The following is a 21,201-nucleotide window of genomic DNA, read 5'->3' on the forward strand; positions in this document are numbered from 1 at the left end:
GTGAAGCACGAGGGTGGCAGCATCATGTTGTGGGGGTGCTTTGCTACAGGAAGGACTGGTGCACTTCACAAAATAGATGGCATTATGAAGAAGGACAATTATGTGGATATATTGAAGCAACATCAAGACATCAGTCAGGAAGTTAAAGCTTGTTGCAAATGGGTCTTCCAAATAGGCAATGACCCCAAGCATACTTTCAAAGTTGTGGCAAAATGGCTTAAGGACAATACAGTCAAGGTATTGGAGTGGCCATCACAAGGCCCTGACCTCAACCCTATAGAACATTTGTGGGCAGAACTGAAAAAGCATGTGTGAGCAAGGAGGCCTACAAACCTGACTCAGTTACACCAGCTCTGTCAGGAGGAATGGGCCAAAATTCACCCAACTTTTTGTGGGAAGCTTGTGGAAGGCTACCTGACACGTTTGACCCAAGTTAAACAATTTAAAGGAAATGCTACCAAATACTAATTGAGTTTATGTAAACTTCTGACCCACTGGGAATTTGATGAAAGAAATAAAAGCTGAAATAAATAATTCTCTCTAATATTATTCTGACATTTCCCTTTCTTAAAATAAAGTGATTATCCTAACTGACCAAAGACAGGGATTTTTTTACTAGGATTAAATGTCAGGAATTGTGAAAAACTGCGTTTAAATGTATTTGGCTAAGTGTAAGTGTGAACTTCCGACTTCAACTGTATATATATTTTTATGAATAAAACAAGTACATACAAGAGTACATAAACAGACTGGGTATCAGCAATGATTTGGTCAAGACCTTTAAGTCTTTCTGCAAAGATGGATGCAAGTAGCTTTCCATCATTGTTCATTCATGTGATATGTCTCCAATTGTTAACATTATAGGATCCTTGTTTAGTTTGGGGATTACAGAAATGAGACCTTGTGTCATAGAAACAGGCAGGACCCCTATATCAATTGCTTCCTTAAAGACAAATAGAAATTCAAAAATATCCTCCTGAAAATATGTATAAGGACATCATTCTCTGGAGATCTCTTTAACTTGCTGATACATTATTTTATTTAATTGATAGAAATCAATTCAGAGGCATCCTAATCCCATTTCGAAAAGTGTCCTAGCTAGGTAAATTATAGTCTACATAGTTTTCAATACATGTTTTATTCAAATAATATATACAGTACAGGCATGGAACATTTTAAACACATTTAGTGACAATGTTGAAACCACATTATTATAGAATGTCTTAACCTATAAAATGTAACTTGAAATATTTACAACTATGCATTTACAAAGTATAATATTTATTTCTCTGTTATTAAAAGCAAAGATTATTGACAGAAGTGGGGGCTTCAGGAAGCTGTAGCCTTCCATTCAAGATATGAGTCAAATACCTGAAACAGGATGTCAGAGCAAATGGGGATCAGTAACCCATCACCAGAGCAAATTCATAGATATGTTGGGAAAAAGGAGATGAGGGACATTTTGCCGTCAACTAACTCATGTAGTGATAATGTTGCTGCCTCATGTCTTAAATTTTCATGCACTCTCAAGGGGACCAACCAAAGATGTAATCATCACTGTGCATTAGAGCAGTGGATCTATTCCAGAGCTAGCACACCTGATTAAACTTGTCAACTAATCATCAAGACCTTGATTAGATTAATCAGGTTAGCTAGTTCAGGGCTACAACACAATTCTGAAGCGTCTAGGTGTCCCCGAAGAGAGGTTTGTGAACCCCTGCATGAGAGGACCAGCTGCTCGTGGAAGTTTTAGATGTAAATACCATAGAATGAATTATATTGCTATGGTTCATACTCCAGAAAAGGCCCTCAGTCCTCCTCACACCACACTGGTCGAAGGTAAGATGTGCAGGACGTAGGTGATGACAGAGACAGCGATTAGGAGAGGCTGAACCTGAGCTTGAAGCTGCCCCGACGATTTAGTCTTCAGCTCCACTTCCACAGGGAAGTGGTCACTCACTTCCAGAACCTGAAATGACAAACTGAGTTTATTCTGTGTCATGATATCTATGACAGAAGAAAAATACATAAAAAAGACAACTTTGGCATTTCTGGCATGGTGCAGCTTTTCCTGGGGGCTTTTTGAGATGGAAAAGGGTTTGAAATGCTAAAACACATGATAAAATATTGTTTGAAAAGAGTATTACCATTTCCTTTGAGAGTTTATACTCCTTGGCGATGTTGAAGACCCGAGCTGAATAAGGTTTGATGGCCTTTAGGAAGGGCTGTCCGTGTACCACAATCCTAAGAAAAACTAAGTGTCAAATCAATAGAGCTGAATAGTAATATGTTTGTCTATAATCAGATTGTCTATAATCAAAAAAATCCCTCATTCAAATAATGTATAATTTCAGTGTAGCTCATTTTCTAATTTCCACCCACCTGTCATAGGCACAGCTGGTGAGGTCTCCAACAGTGGTGTCCACCTTATCCCCGATCAACCAGAAGAATCCAGGGTTTGAGAACAGTCTGATGTTTGCCTTGTCCTGCCTTGTTATGTGCCCACAACCAGCATTGAAGGCTCCAAGGAACATCACTTTCTATAGGACACAGAGTGGCATTACATTGGTGTAAGTTAGATATGTGGATAATATAGCATGACAGATAAAACAGTAACTGAATTCATCTTACTCTAACCAAACAAAAACGCCAACAGGTAGTTGAAATTGTTCTCCCAGTCTTGTCATGTCTCACCTCAGTATTCCACTTCCTTTTTATTTCCTCAAAGACATCATAGAGCTTGTCAATCTCCTTGATTGCATCAGAGGCCGTAGTGTGCAGTGGGATCAGAGCAAAGTCTCCTATCACTGTTCAGAGGAAGATCATTAGTTATCAAAACAGTACACATTGAATTTCAATTCTCATGAACTTAAAAAGAACCAACCAGTTTCCTTGGCTTGGAATCTAACAACAAAGGGGTCTCTGGAGAAAGCATCCACACCCCCCTCCTTTTTGTCAGCGTACTGGTACCGATCTGTCAACTCTACAGTCTCATTCCTGTGGAGAGGCGTTTAGTTATAGCATCATTCACTTGGGCTTAAAGTTAAAGCAGGGTGACAGATAGTTAAAGAGTAGGACAGGGGAGGCAGTATATTTAGGAGGTTTTAAATGACTGCAAGTTTACGTCATGAGAATTGCATTTGTAAATTAATGTGATGTAAGAGCTCTGAAATATATACAGATTTTAGTCATTTAGCAGACACAACACTAATTGCTCCTGTAAGTCGATCTGGATATGTCCCTTGCTCAAGGGCCCATCGACAGATCCTTCACCTAGTCAGCTCGGGATTCAAATATATAATGTAAAAATAAAGGTGTCCCTTACCGGTACAGATAGACATACTGCTCCTGGTCTTCAGGTGTCCGCCCCAGACCTCCACTGGCAACATATTTATAGTGATAGCGGTCATCATATCTAAGACAGAATGAACAAAGGGGTCGGAGTCCATAAATTAAGTGAAAAAAAAGTCTAGCATAAATAAAGAATTTCTTTATAACTCAAATCAATTTATTTCAAGTGCATTTAACAAAAGCCTCAATACACTTTACAGGTAGAGTATTAAATACTTGTTACAGTATATAGATTCTACTGTACCTAGTACTGTATCTGTTGAGTCTCCCCAACAGAGCTTTGGTGGCTTTGCCCTGTAGGTCTTTTACCTCCTGAAGGAGACAGATGTCACAGCGAGACACAACCTGTGGACAACCAACCAACAAGGTCAGAACATGAATGTCTAACAATCACTGAAAAATACCTAGATTATATATCTGTGGACTAAAAGGTTACTACAAGCTTCACTCTGTTGATCTACATGCATGCAGGTGAAGTGGGATTTTTGGAGTAGTGGACACCTTTTTGGTAACATGATATCCTCGCCGGTCCCATTCACAAGGGGGCGATAGCAAAGTAGTTATTTTTGTCTTCTCATTTTGTGAAAGCAAGGAAGAGTCGCCTTCCCTTGCTGGTAGTAGCAGCTATCTGGCAACCTAGCTAGTTGGCTTTAGCCTGGCTAAAAATATAGCAAGCTAGCTACAGTAACGTTAGCCTTTCTAGCTTCTCACATTATCATGTGAAATAATCATATTTATAAAGAAAAAATATATTCCCTGGCAAATATTTGTATACTTGCCAGTGTAACGGATGTGAAATGGCTAGCTAGTTAGCGGGTACGCGCTACTAGCGTTTCAATCAGTTACGTCACTTGCTCTGAAACCTAGAAGTAGTGTTGCCCCTTGCTCTGCAAGGGCCGCGGCTTTTGTGGAGCGATGGGTAACGACGCTTCGTGGGTGTCAGTTGTTGATGTGTGCAGAGGGTCCCTGGTTCGCGCCCGAGGTCGGGGCGAGGGGACGTACTAAAGTTATACTGTTACATTGATGCTGTTGACCCGGATCACTGGTTGCTGCGGAAAAGGAGGAGGTTGAAAGGGGGGTGAGTGTAACGGATGTGAAATGGCTAGCTAGTTAGCGGGTACGCGCTAATAGCATTTCAATCGGTTACGTCACTTGCTCTGAGACCTGAAGTAGGGTTTCCCCTTGCTCTGCAAGGGCCGCGGCTTTTGTGGAGCGATGGGTAACGACGCTTCGTGGGTGTCAGTTGTTGATGTGTGCAGAGGGTCCCTGGTTCGCGCCCGAGGTCGGGGCGAGGGGACTTAAAGTTATACTGTTACACCAGTGTAACCTAAAATAAACATCCGAGTGACCTGCTGCTGGTATATTCATTCCCATATCAGATAAAAATAAAAATGGCATGTTTTGGTCATGAGAAAAAAAAATGCACATGGCTAGCTAGTTGTCTACAGCACGTAATACAACCGCTAAATCGAATCCTGAATGCTGATTGGTTAAAACCGCATTCCAACCGGTATCTATTCCACAAGTTATCGCCTGCTAAAGCCATAGCAAAAGGCTAAAGCCACGTCGTTAAAATGCCTGTTTATTCTGTTCCACCGGACTGCGCAATCCACAGTCTCATCAGCCTAGCCAGGCAATTTATGAACTAGATCTCCACTATAAAAAGCATTTAGACATCTTTAAAATAACAATAGTCTGTCTCTCCGACATTTGCAACATTGTTTCAATATTCAAATTAGATCTAGCTGATCTAGCTGTAGATCTAGCTGTTGCATAGTAATGAACGTGTCAGAAGACGGGATGAGACTGACAGGCAGCTTTTCTCAGCCAGTCGAAATCATGAATCAGCGTTATCAGCGTTATCGATATACAGTGCATTTGGAAAGTATTCAGACCCCTTGACTTTTTCCACATTTTGTTACACCATATTCTAAAATGGATTACATTGTTTCCCCTCAATCTACACACAATACCCCATCATGACAATGCGAAAACAGGTTTAGAAATACTTGCCAATGTATTTAAAATAAAAAAAACTGAAATTCCTCAAATATTCAGACCCTTTGCAATGACTCGAAATTGAGCTCAGGTGCATCCTGTTTGCATTGATCATCCTTGAGATGTTTCTACAACTTGATTGGAGTCCACCTGTGGTAAATTCAATTGATTGGACATGATTTGGAAAGGCACACACCGATCCCACAGTTGACAGTGCATGTCAGAGCAAAAACCAAGCCATGAGGTCGAAGGAACTGTCCGTAGAGCCCCGAGACAGGATTGTGTCGAGGCACAGATCTGGGGAAGGGTACAAAAAAAAATGTCTGCAGCATTGAAGGTCCCCAAGAACACAGTGGCCTCCATCATTCTTAAATGGAAGAAGTTTGGAACCACCAAGACTCTTCCTAGAGCTGGCCGCCCAGCCAAACTGTGCAATCTGGGGAGATGGGCCTTGGTCAGGGAGGTGACTCTGGCAGAGCTCCAGAGTTCCTCTGTGGAGATTGAAGAACCACCATTTCTGCAGCACTCCACCAAATCAGGCCTTTATGGTAGTGGCCAGACGGAAGCCACTCCTCAGTAAAATGCACGACAGCCCGCTTGGAGTTTGCCAAAAGGCACCTTAAGGACTATCAGACCATGAGAAACAAGATTCTCTGGTCTGATGAAACCAAGATTGAACTCTTTGGCCTGAATACCACGCTTCACGTCTGGAGGAAACCTGAGCCCTCATTTCTCAATGTTGCGTACAAACAGAAATGTTCATAAACCATGCGTGCCATCATTTTTAAGCAAAGTGTGGGATTTATCCATTTGTACTTATACTTGAGAATGTGGGTAAATTTAAGCACACCTCTGACCGTGTGTACGCATAGCACCTTGTGGTAGAAAAGTCAAACTGCTAATGAAAATCAGAAACTATGAAGAAAAAATATTAATACATTTGTTTATTAATATATTTATTTTACAGACACTTAAGCTACTAATAGTTCTCAGGGTGCTATCGAATTCATAAACATGAAACCATTTAATAATAAAGTCAATTAGAAAGAGAGTGGAACGTAAGGTTGGAGGTAATTTAGTTTAACCAGTTAAATAATATTTTAAAAAGGCAACACTGAGGCATTGTGACTTGTCCAAAATGGCAAATCTTGCATTGCTGGAGGATCTGGCACAAGCTGCATTACGCAGGGAGCGTGTTTTCAATGAGCGTGCAGATTTTTCTGACAGCGACGCTTTGCTTATTATTAGATTTTGTTTTCCAAGGCATATTTTATTGCATCTCTGGAACCAACTCTCTCCAGTATTAGAAATGGAGACGAAATGCACCAATTGCACCCCAGTGCATACCCAAGTCCTCTCCACTCTGGGATTTTTGGCCACAGGAACATTCCAACGGGAGATTGCGGATCGGTCTGGCATTTCACAACTAACCATGAGATGAATATTGCCTGCAGTCCTTCATGGCATTATTTCATTGACCCCACAATACATACAGTTTCCATACACTGCTGTGCAACAGGCCAGAGTGAAAAGGGATTTCCATACCATAGCTGGATTTCTCAATGTCATTGGAGTAATTGACTGCACCCACATCGCAATTAAAGCTCCATCATTGAACAAATTCAACTTCATCAACAGAAAAAGTTTCCATTCTGTCAATGTGCAGGTCATCTGTGATTCACATTTGGCTTTGTTGAATGTAGTGGCCAGGTGGGACACATGATTCATTCATTGTGCAGAACAGTTCAGTTGGCCTGAACCTCCAGGAAGGAGCTGTTGAGGATGGATGGCTTATTGGTAAGTGACTTATGTTTTATTTGCAAGGTTTTATTTGCCATGTTAGTCCTCTACTGGGAAACAATATCTGATTGTTGTGTTCATAACTGCAGGAGACCGGGGCTACCCATTAAAATCATGGCTGATGACTCCCCTCACAAACCAACAAGAGGCAAGGTACAACCAAGCCCACGCATGCACAAGAACAGTGGAGCGCACCATAGGCCTGCTGAAAGGGCGTTGGCTGTGCTTGTCTGGGACAGGAGGCACACTGCATTATCAAATCAAATTTTATTTGTCACATACACATGGTTAGCAGATGTTAATGCGAGTGTAGCGAAATGCTTGTGCTTCTAGTTCCGACCATGCAGTAATATCTAACAAGTAATCTAACCTAACAATTTCACAACAACTACCTTATACACACACAAGTGTAAAGGAATGAATAAGAATATGTACATAAAAATATATGAATGAGTGTTGGTCGAACGGCATAGGCAATAGATGGTATAGAGTACAGTATATACATATGAGATGCGTAATGTAGGGTATGTAAACATTATACAACGTGGCATTGTTTAAAGTGGCTAGTGATACATTTATTACATCAATTTTTCCATTATTAAAGTGGCTAGAGTTGAGTCAGTATGTTGGCAGCAGCCACTCAATGTTAGTGATGGCTGTTTAACAGTCTGATGGCCTTGAGATAGAAGCTGTTTTTCAGTCTCTCGGTCCCCGCTTTGATGCACCTGTACTAACCTCGCCTTCTGGATGATAGCGAGGTGAACAGGCAGTGGCTCGGGTGGTTGTTGTCCTTGATGATCTTTTTGGCCTTCCTGTGACATCGGGTGGTATAGGTGTCCTGGAGGGCAGGTAGTTTGCCCCCGGTGATGCGTTGTGCAGACCATACTACCCTCTGAAGAGCCTTACGGTTATGGGAAGAGCAGTTGCCGTACCAGGCGGTGATATAGCCCGACAGGATGCTCTCGATTGTGCATCTGTAAAAGTTTGTGAATGTTTTTGGTGACAAGCCGAATTTCTTCAGCGTCCTGAGGTTGAAGAGGCGCTGCTGCGCCTTCTTCACCACGCTGTCTGTGTGGGTGGACCATTTCAGTTTGTCCGTGATGTGTACGCCGAGGAACATAAAACTTTCCACCCTCTTCACTACTGTCCCGTCGATGTGGATAGGGGGCTGCTCAGTCTGCTGTTTCCTGAAGTCCACGATCAGCTCCTCTGTTTTGTTGACATTGAGTGTGAGGTTATTTTCCTGACACTTGGTAATCAAGCCTACCACTGTAGTGTCGTGTGCAAACTTGATGATTGAGTTGGAGGCGTGCATGGCCACGCAGTCTTTGGTGAACAGGGAGTACAGGAGAGGGCTGAGAACGCACCCTTGTGGGGCCCCAGTGTTGAGGATCAGTGGGGTGGAGATGTTGTTACCTACCCTCACCACCTGGGGGCGGCCCGTCAGGAAGTCCAGGACCCAGTTGCACAGGGCGGGGTCGAGACCCAGGGTGGAGACCCAGTGGGTAGAATAAGTATTTAATACACTGCCGATTTTGCAGGTTTTCCTACTTACAAAGCATGTAGAGGTCTGTAATTTTTAATCATAGGTACACTTCAACTGTGAGAGACGGAATCTAAAACAAAAATCCAGAAAATCACATTGTATGATTTTTAAGTAAATAATTAGCATTTTATTGCATGACATAAGTATTTGATACATCAGAAAAGCAGAAGTTAATATTTGGTACAGAAACCTTTGTTTGCAATTACAGAGATCACACGTTTCCTGTAGTTCTTGACCAGGTTTGCACACACTGCAGCAGGGATTTTGGCCCACTCCTCCATACAGACCTTCTCCAGATCCTTCAGGTTTCGGGGCTGTCGCTGGGCAATACGGACTTTCAGCTCCCTCCAAAGATTTTCTATTGGGTTCAGGTCTGGAGACTGGCTAGGCCACTCCAGGACCTTGATGCTTCTTACGGAGCAACTCCTTAGTTGCCTTGGCTGTGTGTTTCGGGTCGTTGTCATGCTGGAAGACCCAGCCACGACCCATCTTCAATGCTCTTACTGAGGGAAGGAGGTTGTTGGCCAAGATCTCGCGATACATGGCCCCATCCATCCTCCCCTCAATACGGTGCAGTCGTCCTGTCCCCTTTGCAGAAAAGCATCCCCAAAGAATGATGTTTCCACCTCCATGCTTCACGGTTGGGATGGTGTTCTTGGGGTTGTACTCATCCTTTTTCCTCAAAACACGGCGAGTGGAGTTCAGACCAAAAAGCTCTATTTTTGTCTCATCAGACCACATGACCTTCTCCCATTCCTCCTCTGGATCATCCAGATGGTCATTGGCAAACTTCAGACGGGCCTGGACATGCGCTGGCTTGAGCAGGTGGACCTTGCGTGCGCTGCAGGATTTTAATCCATGACGGCGTAGTGTGTTACTAATGGTTTTCTTTGAGACTGTGGTCCCAGCTCTCTTCAGGTCATTGACCAGGTCCTGCCGTGTAGTTCTGGGCTGATCCCTCACCTTCCTCATGATCATTGATGCCCCACAAGGTGAGATCTTGCATGGAGCCCCAGACCAAGGGTGATTGACCGCCATCTTGAACTTCTTCCATTTTCTAATAATTGCTCCAACAATTGTTGCCTTCTCACCAAGCTGCTTGCCTATTGTCCTGTAGCCCATCCCAGCCTTGTGCAGGTCTACAATTTTAGCCCTGATGTCCTTACACAGCTCTCTGGTCTTGGCCATTGTGGAGAGGTTGGAGTCTGTTTGATTGAGTGTGTGGACAGGTGTCTTTTATACCGGTAACGAGTTCAAACAGGTGCAGTTAATACAGGTAATGAGTGGAGAACAGGAGGGCTTCTTAAAGAAAAACGAACAGGTCTGTGAGAGCCGGAATTCTTACTGGTTGGTAGGTGATCAAATACTTATGTCATGCAATAAAATGCAAATTAATTACTTAAAAATCATACAATGTGATTTTCTGGATTTTTGTTTTAGATTCCGTCTCTCACAGTTGAAGTGTACCTATGATAAAAAATTACAGACCTCTACATGCTTTGTAAGTAGGAAAACCTGCAAAAATCGGCAGTGTATCAAATACTTGTTCTCCCCACTGTAGGTATTCCTCTTGTCCAGATGGGTTAGGGCAATGTGCAGTGTGATTGCAATTGCGTCGTCTGTGGACCTATTGGGGCGGTAAGCAAATTGGAGTGGGTCTAGGGTGTCAGGTAGGGTGGCGGTGATATGGTCCTTGACTAGTCTCTCAAAGCACTTCATGATGACGGAAGTGAGTTCTACAGGGCGGTAGTCATTTAGCTCAGTTACCTTAGCTTTCTTGGGAACAATGGTGGCCCTCTTGAAGCATGTGGGAACAGCAGACTGGGATAAGGATTGATTGAATATGTCCGTAAACATACCAGCCAGCTGGTCTGCGCATGCTCTGAGGACGCGGCTGGGGATGCTGTCTGGGCCTGCAGCCTTGCGAGGGTTAACACGTTTAAATGTTTTACTCACGTTGGCTGCAGTGAAGGAGAGCCCGCAGGTTTTGGTAGCGGGCCGTGTCAGTGGCACTGTATTGTCCTCAAAGCGAGCAAAGAAGTTGTTTAGTCTGTCGGAGCAAGACATCGTGGTCCGCGACGGGGCTGGTTTTTCTTTTGTAGTCCGTGATTGACTGTAGACCCTGCCACGTCCCTCTCGTGTCTGAGCCGTTGAATTGTGACTCTACTTTGTCTCTATACTGACGCTTAGCTTGTTTGATTGCCTTGGAGGGAATAGCTACACTGTTTGTATTCGGTCATGTTTCCGGTCACCTTGCCCTGATTAAAAGCAGTGGTATACTAGCCTAGCAAGGTTTGCCTCTGAAATGACATTCCTTCAAATGCCATTACATGAATGTAATACAATGTGCAAATTCCTTTTTAGGTTTGCTACATTGTCAAGGCTTGCAGTGTGCTCCACAACATTGCAAAAAAAATAAAAATGGCATTCCACTTAATGATCCACCCAGACCCGATGAGCCCATGCCTGACGGAGTGTTTCCCACCACCCATAGCCCTGGCACTGAGGACAAGAGGCAATATCATACAACAGTTTTAGGTATCTGTTCTTCCAAATATTGTAATCAAATCGACAAGGAAAACATCACCATCACAAATGATGCCAGACACTGAGGTCTCTCCAATTATGCTCCAAATGCACTGGTCCATAGCAGACAGTGAATAGTCACTCTGCCCTCCTCCTGTTTCACTTATCCCTTTTGTGGATCATTATTTTAGTTGTTGTTGCTGCATGTTTTCAAATCAAACCATTTATTTTTAATTTCATTAACTGTTCTGCACTCAGATGAGGCAGAATTTACCACAGCTCTAACCTGCTCCCAAGCAATATTTATTTCAATCTTATTTGACAAGCCATTGCTGAGGGCTCAAAGTATGGCTTGTTTGACTTCCACTTCGGTGATCAAAAGTTCTATTTCTGCGTCCGATTATGATTTCTCCATGTTGGCGGACAGACATTAGTGACATTTCTTTAAAAGGGAAGGTTTGGGGGAAGGTTTGTGACCATAAATGGTCATTTAGGGCAGTTCTTTATCTAAATGAGACTTCAAGTGCACTAGCAGTGTTTTAGAATGTGTCGGATTTATCAAGGCAAAATACTTACAGGTGTGTGTAAATCAAGCGTACGAGCAATTGATAAATACGAACATTCGAAATGTTCTTCTTACGAGTTAATTTAGAAGCTTTTCTACGTAACATTGATAAATAAGGGCCCTGGCACCATCCCTACGTGAAGCATGGTGGTGGCAACATCATGCTGTGGGGATGTTTTTCAGCGACAGGGACTGAGAGACTAGTCATGATTGAGGCAAAGATGAATGGAGCAAAGTACAGAGATCCTTGAGAACCTGAGCGCTCTGAAGCAGGTTCTCAGACTGGGGCGAAGGTTCACCTTCCAACAGGACAATGACCCTAAGCACACAGCCAAGACAACACAGGAGTAGCTTTGGGACAAGTCTCTGAATGTCCTTGAGTGGCCCAGCCAGAGCCCGGACTTGAACATCTTTGGAGAGACCTGAAAATAGCTGCGCAGCGATGCTCCCCATCCAACCTGACTGAGCTTGAGAGGATCTACAGAGAAGAATCTCCCCAAATACAGGTATGCCAAGCTTGTAGGGTCATACCCAAGAAGACTCGAGGCTGTAAATCGCTGCCAAAGGTGCTTCAACAAAAGTAGTGAGTAAAGGGTCTGAATACTTATGTAAATGTGATAGTTTTTTTGTTGTTGTAATACATTTGCAAACATATACAAAGAAATATAAATAGAAAACAGGTAAAACGAAACGAAGTGCAGCTAGTTTGCAGTCTTTCCAGCTTCCGTGTTAGCTGTGTTGTTGGCTAGCTCCTGAACAACAGTTTCCTTCAGACAGAGCACATGTTCTATACCAGGTGAAATCACACCTCATTGTTATAGATGTATCCAAATAAATGCCACTAGAAAACAGCTTAAACAAATGCAATTACTTTGTTGTTATTCTGGCTTCACTGTTTGACGTGACTAAGGGATAAGAATGTTGCCAGCCTGTATGGCAATAGAACATTTAGAACGAATGACTGGGTCGCGCCCATAGATACAGAACAAAAAGACTGAACGACTGTCGCTTCTCTGGCAACCGAACCGATAGAACGAACGACCAGATGTGTCAGGACTATCTTGTGGAAAGTTGAAATATTTTGAAGAATTTATTCATCCTTATATTCATGAAAATATGTACATCATTATTTGATTATGTTGGTAACCCGTTGTATAAAAGTGATAAAGTCCTCAAAGCCAGTGCTTGGAGGATATATTGGCACGGTTTGCCAGCCCAAGACGAAACGTGCCAATATATCCTCCAAGACACCGGCTTCTCTGGCATTATCACTTAATTATACCATTTCACAATAGCCTGTAAATCACTAGTTATTACTTCGAAACAAAATACCTTTTTGGGTGGATTCTTGTGGTTTGGTTTACTGTTTGAACAGTTGCTGAAATTATATTTGGTTATCAATGCAAAATAGACTAATTTGATGAATAGCCTATAGATCAGATCAAGGAACCAAGCGACAACACTGACACCATGGCTGCAGAAGAAATTATGCAACATGTCGACATTTTCAGGTAGTAAAAAAGTATGTCTAAGCGTATTCCAAGGAGCCCCCCCTTTTGTGACGAAAAACGACATTGCAACACGCTGAATCTTGCGTCTGCAAAGAGCTTGCAGTAAGTTAAAAAAATGTAATGGCAAAAATGTAAATTTCCGCCTATATAGAAATACCCAAAAGTAACGGCTTTTAATGAGCAGTTATATGACAAGGACATGCATCAACTTGGCATCATTGGGGAAAAAACACCTGGGAGATAAGGAAATGGTCAGACCATAGATTAGCTCACATAGAATCAAACACACAAACCAACCATGTTATTTTTTTTTGTCATCTTTAAATGGACAAGCTATAAGTCAATTATTGATGAATAGTGCTGGAAACAGATGCCTTCCACAACAAATAAAAAAACTTCTGGGAAAAAAACGGGATTAATAGACAAAAGCTAGAACTTCACATATGTTTTAGTAAGGGGTGTCAGGTGTGGTCAAGGGACATCGCCAAGTGTTCCCTCAACTGCTCCAAAGTATGTAAATAAGGTAATTCCACTGCTATTACACATTGAATAAGCCTGAAAGTTATTAGTAGCTAAAAAAACACAATTTCCACAATACCAACCTCTCTCAGTGTGGAGGTGTCAAGATACAATCTTTTAATCTCTCCAAAGTGTCCGAATGGGGTAATTCAACTCCTCAAATCACATTTTATTGGTCACATACACATATTTAGCAGATGTTATTAAGGGTGTAGCGAAATGTTTGTGTTCCTAGCTCCAAAGTGCAGTAATATCTAACAATTCACAACAATGTGAGCTAAACAGCATGATCATTACACAGGTGCACTTTGTGCTGGGGACAATAAAATGCCACTCTATAATGTACAGTTTTGTCACAACACAATGCCACAGATGTCTCAAGTTGAGGGAGTGTACAATTGGTATGCTGACAGCAAGAATGTTCATCAGATCTGTTGCCAGAGAATTGAATGTTAATTTCTCTACCATAAGCTGCCTCCAATGTCATTTTAGAGAATTTGGCAGTACGTCCAACCAACCTCACAACCGGAGACCACGTCTAATCACACCAGCCTAGGAACTCCACACCCGGCTTCTTCACCTGCGGGATCGTCTGAGACCAGCCACCTGGACATCTGATGAAACTGAGGAGTATTTCTGTCTGTAATAATGCTCTTTTGTGGGGGAAAAAACTAATTCTGATTGGCTGGGCCTGACTCCCAACTGGGTGGGACAATGCCCACCCCTGGCTGCGCCCCTGCACAGTCAAGTGAAATCCATAGATAAGAACCTAATGAATTCGTTTCAAATGACTGATTTCCTTATATGAACTGTAACTCAGTAATCGTAAGCTCTTTCACACACGAAATTAGTAAAACAGTATGTAAACATTATTAAAGTGATCAGTGATTCCATGTCTATGTACTTAGGGCAGAAGCATCTAAGGTGCAGGGTTGAGAAACCGGCTAGTGACGGACTAAGTTCAGGGCAGGGTACTGGCTAGTGATGGCTATTTAACAGTCTGATAACCTCTATGGGATCGATGTCCCACCAGCGGGACGGTTGAGCTAACGTAGGCTAACCTTTTTGCTGAGTTTACTAGCTAAATGCATAGCACTCAGAATTAAAAAGGTTTTACCAGGTATTGTTCATCCTGATCAGACACGTTTTTTTACATGGACGATACATTGGAGATAATATTCAACAACTACTAGAAATAATAGAACATGATGAAACATCTAAGAAACCAGGCCTGGTATTTATAGCGGATATTGAAAAGGCCTTTGATAAAGACTGGATTTTATTTATAAATGCATGGAGTGTCTTACAAAATGGGTAAAAGTAATGTATAGCAACTCGAGGTGTAAAATAGTAAATAGCGGCTACTTCTCAGAGAGTTTTGAATCGTCAAAAGAAGTCAAACAAGGGTGTCCGCTGTCACCATATATATTCGTTATGGCCATCGAAATGCTAGCTATTAAAATAAGATCAAATAACAGAGTATTAAAAAATCCAAAGATTAAAAACAAGGTTGTCCAATGTATCATTGAAGGTCTAGATAACTTTTCTGGACTAAAACCTAATTATGATAAGTGTTCAATATTACGTATTGGATCTTTAAAAATATAACTTTCACATTACCCTGCAGTTTACCTAAAAAATGGGCTGACGGTGAAGTAGACATACTTGGTATTAATATCACAAAAGATATAAATGAACTGTCCACAATGAATTTCAATAGAAAACTAGTAAAAATAGACAAGATCCTACAACCATGGAGAGGTAAAAACCTGTCATTTTATGGAAAAGGTACACTGATTAACTCCATAGTCATATCTCAGTTTACTCACTTAAGGCAATACCTACTCCTGATGATTCGTTTTTCAAATCATTTGAGCAAAAAATATTTAGCTTTATAGCTTTTTTCTAGGATGCTTTATAGCTTTTTTCTAGGATGCTAAACCAGACAGGCACGCTTTATCTTATCTATATAATGAATATGAACTGGGTGGGTTGAGATTATTAAATATAAAAGCACTGAACCTCTAAAAGCTTCACTTATGCAAAAGTTTTACTTGAACCCTAAAACGGTTCTCATGTAGATTACTAAGAAAAGCTCATCAATGGTTTAAAAACTTCCTTTTTGCCTGTTCAGATTGCCATGTCTCATTTTCAATTATTTGAAAATGAAACCTTTTTCAAAGCATCTATTTTTTCAGACAAGCATTGCAGAGCTGGTTACAATTTCAATTTCATCCCTGTAACGCTCGTCTTCCTCCTCGTCTGAGGAGGAGCAAGGATCGGACCAAAGCGCAGCGTGGTTTGAATACATACTTTTAATTAATATAAACGAAGACGAAAAACACAAAACAAATAAACGACGTGAACAAACGAACGAAAACAGTACAGTGTGGCGAACAAACACAGACACGGCAACAATCACCCACAAACAAACAGTGAGAACAGTCTACCTTAATATGGTTCTCAATCAGAGGAAACGTAAAACACCTGCCCCTGATTGAGAACCATATCAGGCTAGTTGACAATGAACCCAACATAGAAACACATAACATAGAATGCCCACCCAGCTCACGTCCTGACCAACTAAACAATACAGAACAAAGGAAATAAGGTCAGGAACGTGACAATCCCCCTGAAAATATAAATATTATGGCTGAATGCTTGAAAAGGGTATTGTTTTTAAATGAAATTGTAAATTGGAATTGTATTTCATGGCATCAGAATTGTATGCTCAATCCAAGATTACAAGCAATTAATTACAGAATTACCCCAAAAATGGAGGAGGCAGGTGGCAGCGGGAGGAGGTAGGGAACTGGTGTCTGCCCAATATAAAGGATCAAAACTGGCAGAGGAATAAAAATAGCATAAATAGGAAAGTATACCAGTTTCATTTGAGGACCAGGAGGTTGACAGCTGTGCCATACAGATTGCAAAATAGTTGATGTACCGATTCCATGGCACAGGGTGTATGAGTTGATATAAAACGACGCAAGATTCAAGACTTCATGCCTTTCAGCTAAAATGATTGTACAGAATTCTTGCCACCAACAAAATGTTGAATATTTGGGGTATACAATCATTGCAGCCCTGCAGATTTTGTTGTGTGGATACAGAATCAATAAGACTATTTGTTTTGGCATTGCCCTCAGGTAGCCTGTTTCTGGTCTCAGGTTTAGGAATGGCTGAAAAAGCAGAACATTAATCTAAAATTGACCCTAAAATTAGCATTGTTGGGAGATCTGGAGAGACCTGGTCAGCCAATTACTATACTCTTAGTAAAAGTATTTATCTTCAACTCTCAATCTGTGGATTCTATTCAATAGATTCCAATTGTTGGTTAAACATCACAGCATAGATGAAAGATATTCAGTACCGTTTAAAAGTTTGGGGTCACTTAAATGTCCTTGTTTTTTTAAAGAACAAAAAAGAAAAGACTGTCCATTTAAAATAACATCAAATTGATCAGAAATACAGTGTAGACATTGTTAATGTCATAAATGACTATTGTAGCTGGAAACAGCTAATCCAAGTTTATAATTTTAAAAGGCTAATTGATCATTAGAAAACCCTTTGCAATTATGTTAGCACAGCTGAAAACTGTTGTTCTGATTAAAGAAGCAATAAACCACTAGAGTGAGAGCACCGCCAGCATTCAAAAGTGACCAAAACATCAGCCAGGAAGCATAGGAACTGAGAAGTGGTCTGTGGTCACCACCTGCAGAATCACTCCTTTATTGGGGGTGTCTTGTTAATTGCCTATAATTTCCACCTTTTGTCTATTCCATTTGCACAACAGCATGTGAAATGTATTGTCAATCAGTGTTGCTTCCTAAGTGGACAGTTTGATTTCACAGAAGTGTGATTGACTTGGAGTTACATTGTGTTGTTTAAGTGTTCCCTTTATTTTTTTGAGCAGTGTATATCCAATGTACACCAGTAAACTAGTGTGAAATAAATACAACATGTAACTACTTTGGAATGATACACAGGACACCACTATACTGTAAATACAAAACAAATAGAAGCAGACCACAACTATATAAAAAGTACTAAATGCATCACAGGAGGTTGGTGGCACATTAATTGGAGAGAACAGGTAATGACTGGAGCAGACAGTGGAATGGTATCAAATACATCAAACACATGGTTTCCAGGTGTTTGATGCCATTCCATTTGCTACATTCCAGACATTATTATGAGCCATTATCCCCTCAGCAGCCTCCACTGAAATACATACTATATATAGAACGCTATGCAAAATAATTTACATACAGAACTAAAACTGAATCCAATCCTTACAGTAAATATTTCTCTGCCAGAGTCATCTTGGTCAAGGTCGCTCCCAGACTCTGTTTGACTCACTAAGAATTTCCTCCAAAGCCTCTTTCTCGGTATACCTGGCTTTTGTCATCTTTTTACTCCCCTGTTGGGTAGTTTGCTTGGTTTTTCGCTTTCTTTTTACATTCCTGATAAGCCATTTTTATGCCAAAGCGATGAAAGAATCCGTTCAAAATATTATGATTCGCTCTGGAGTGTGTCCTTTCAAAATGGGTAGTAATGGGCCGCATTACTCAAAATGGCTATAAAGCTTACCTTATTTGCTACACGACTGTCCATATTTCACTTTAACCGCTCCCCAGTCTAACCACACCTTTTGTTCGTAAGAACCTAGCTCAAATACAGGCCAAATTGAAGCTTACCTTGTAAGATGTTTGTTGTTTAGTGAAAACGAAGTATAAAATGAACTTCTTGACTCGATAATGGTAGGTCACAGGCCGACAAAATGACATCCGTATGTATCATCTTTGAAATCTTCGCTTCCACCACATATCAACGTTGTTCAAGTGTATATAGGGTGTGACCTGATCCATTATGGCCGTATGCCCATATATGGTACTAGCCGCACCAAAGATTGTATAGTACGGATGGAAAGCCAAGATCCCCAGCTTTCAGGAGACACCCTGTATTCACGGATAGGGGCTACCGTTCTCATTTTAGACGACATTGAATACGAAGGTCCTCTATTTAGGAGACCCTACATTTAAGTGGTTTTAAGATGAATTTGAGACTGATTTACACAACAGTATGTTAAAGATGCTGTCACGGATCTTAAGCACTTAGCTACAAATTCGTAACATATTGTATGAATTGGAATTCGTAACATATCATACAAATTGCAAATAGAAAAAATTGCAGTACATAACAGATCATACTAAATTGTGCAACATTTTCGTGGGGACCCGTTTTGGCGTGTGAGCACTAGTTTTCAAAGCTACTGGCTGAAATTATACAAAATATTAGTTTCTCCTTTGAGCCACTCTTCACTAAAAGTAACAATTATCTTCTTGTAAGCCTGTATTATTCTGAAAAGACAACAAGAGTCACCTTGGTCAGAGTGTGCATCACTCTGTAGTTGGCTGATTTGGTGGCATCAAAGTTCTGGATGTTGAAGGCACATATCTTGAAGCCTGAACATGGTCCATAAATACCAATGAGAAGGAGGAGGAGAGGAGAGGGGCAACTCATGACTGAGCTGCTTGCTGTTAATAGAAAAGATGTGAAATTACTGGGCATCGACATATTCATTTTTTACTCTACATTGTGAGTCATTAAAATGGTAATCACTCAGATCACGGTTCATCACCAACTTTTCTGTTAAAAAAAAACACTCCTAATGTAATACCTGCTAAGTAACAGTTGTGGCACCCTGTGAAGAGATGAATGAGTCCAGGATTTCATTCAGCAAAGCGACACAGTTGTGTGTAAACAGCTCTGCAATATAAACCCTAAACTAGTTTTTCTTGAATGTCGGTTAGTCATTTGGAGCTGTGTCCTGCATTATCAATGTGTTTGTCAACTCCAGGGCAGTGAGTGAATGTCAAACTGAATGAGTTGTTCAAAAGGTAAATCTTTCACAATCCTCACATTAAGCTTCACTCAAGCAATGTATTATTTTAAATAGGCAAGTCAGTTAAGAACAAATTCTTATTTACAATGCCGTCCTACCCCGGACAAACCCTAACGACGCTGGGCCAATTGTGCGCCACCCTTTGGGACTCCCAATCACGGCCGGTTGTGATACAGCCTGGGATCGAACCAGGGTCTGTAGTGACGCCTCCAGCACTGTATTAACTAGTCTTTGTTAGAGAAGCAAACAGTTCATTGCTGTGCTCCACCATTGACAGTGATTGCATAATAGTGATACAATCAGTTTGAATTTGACCTGTTGGATAGAGAAACTGTGTCCTTGCGTGTTCAGTCACATTTGACAGTGCTGTTGAACAATGGAGAGGGAGCACACCAATCCAACCAGCTGTCCTGCTTCCTTAGTAAGCCCTAGCCCAGCCCTGACGCAGTATACTGGTGGTAGAATTCCACTCCAGACTGTTTCTTCATTTGGGAAGTCATTGTTAAAGTTGAAAACAACAGAAGCTTGGATTCAACAAACTAGAGTCCCACTATTATCTTTGTGTTCCAAGGTTAGACGGAAGTGTTTACCAAATCAAACATACCCAACATGGCCCTGATTAAATTTAGATATAGGTCTGATCAATTCAAGAATTGTTTCTTTAAACAATCCCACCAGAGGAAAATTGACTAACCACAGCATACAGCTGAGACTCAAAAGCCTACAGAGTCAAATGCAGACTCAAAAAGAGCAATCGTCTCAATGATAGTGTTTGTACAATACACAAAGGCATTAAATCAGACATACATTTAGAAGCTTCTGGTGAGCAAGGTGAAGATGAAATATTTTAACAGAAACAGAGAGAATCATTAGCCTACCTCCTTTGATGAGAATTTGATCAATTCCAGGCACACCAAGGTGTTATATTAGGCTAATCTTTACACACCTTAGCCAAACTCCCCAATGGCTGTCACTAGGTGAAGATTGGGTAATCCGTTTTCACCCACAGAGATAGATAGAGGACTCATCTTGGTATATGTGCCATTATAGAGTCTGTGACAACATGGACAGCGCCATTGAAGTAATCTCCATTTTGAAGAAGTCAATTTATTTCTTCAAAACATGACTCCAACAGGGTCGCCAGGAGGGATCAGTAAATTAAGTTGGAAATGGTGGAAGCCCTCAATGGCACTGCCCATGCTTTTACCCTTTTGGCCACCAGAGGCCTCTATCATTCTCTATGGGTTTCACCACACCTTCAACACATCTTCCTGTCAGATATGTCCAGCCTCCTCTTTTTGTTTGCATAAAGCTGGAATCTACTTGTAGGAGTAAATTATATATTTTTTAAAGGTCTCTCAGGGGTAACAGAGAGGTGAGAGTCAACAAACTACACAGGTCTGAATCAGTCATGACCACTTTTCAAATATGTTTAATCATCGTCACAGTTCCCGGTTTACTTAAATAAAGGAGAAGG

General features: G+C 41.2%; 1 protein-coding gene across 1 annotated transcript; it reads right to left on the reverse strand.

Moving 5' to 3' along the window:
• Positions 1-1,116: 1,116 nt before the first annotated feature.
• Positions 1,117-20,694, reverse strand: LOC120058920 (deoxyribonuclease gamma-like). Its single transcript, XM_039007667.1, has 9 exons — positions 20,603-20,694; positions 19,202-19,356; positions 3,596-3,696; positions 3,326-3,415; positions 2,885-2,997; positions 2,695-2,807; positions 2,383-2,540; positions 2,148-2,244; positions 1,117-1,969 (listed from the first exon to the last, which is right to left on the reverse strand). Exons 2-9 carry the CDS (start codon positions 19,340-19,342, stop codon positions 1,820-1,822), a joined length of 963 nt encoding a protein of 320 aa, XP_038863595.1. The 5' UTR covers positions 19,343-19,356; positions 20,603-20,694; the 3' UTR covers positions 1,117-1,819.
• Positions 20,695-21,201: the final 507 nt, after the last annotated feature.

Source organism: Salvelinus namaycush, chromosome 14, assembly GCF_016432855.1.
Source record: "Salvelinus namaycush isolate Seneca chromosome 14, SaNama_1.0, whole genome shotgun sequence".
Classification (NCBI taxonomy): domain Eukaryota; kingdom Metazoa; phylum Chordata; class Actinopteri; order Salmoniformes; family Salmonidae; genus Salvelinus; species Salvelinus namaycush.

Excerpts from the sequence above, each read along its gene's own strand:
- LOC120058920 (XM_039007667.1), bottom strand. The coding sequence starts at position 19,342 with ATGAGTTGCCCCTCTCCTCTCCTCCTCCTTCTCATTGGTATTTATGGA. Across the intron at positions 3,697-19,201 it reads TGATGCACACTCTGACCAAG|GTTGTGTCTCGCTGTGACAT; the intron begins GTGACTCTTGTT and ends GGTTGTCCACAG. Across the intron at positions 2,998-3,325 it reads CAGTATGTCTATCTGTACCG|GAATGAGACTGTAGAGTTGA; the intron begins GTAAGGGACACC and ends GCCTCTCCACAG.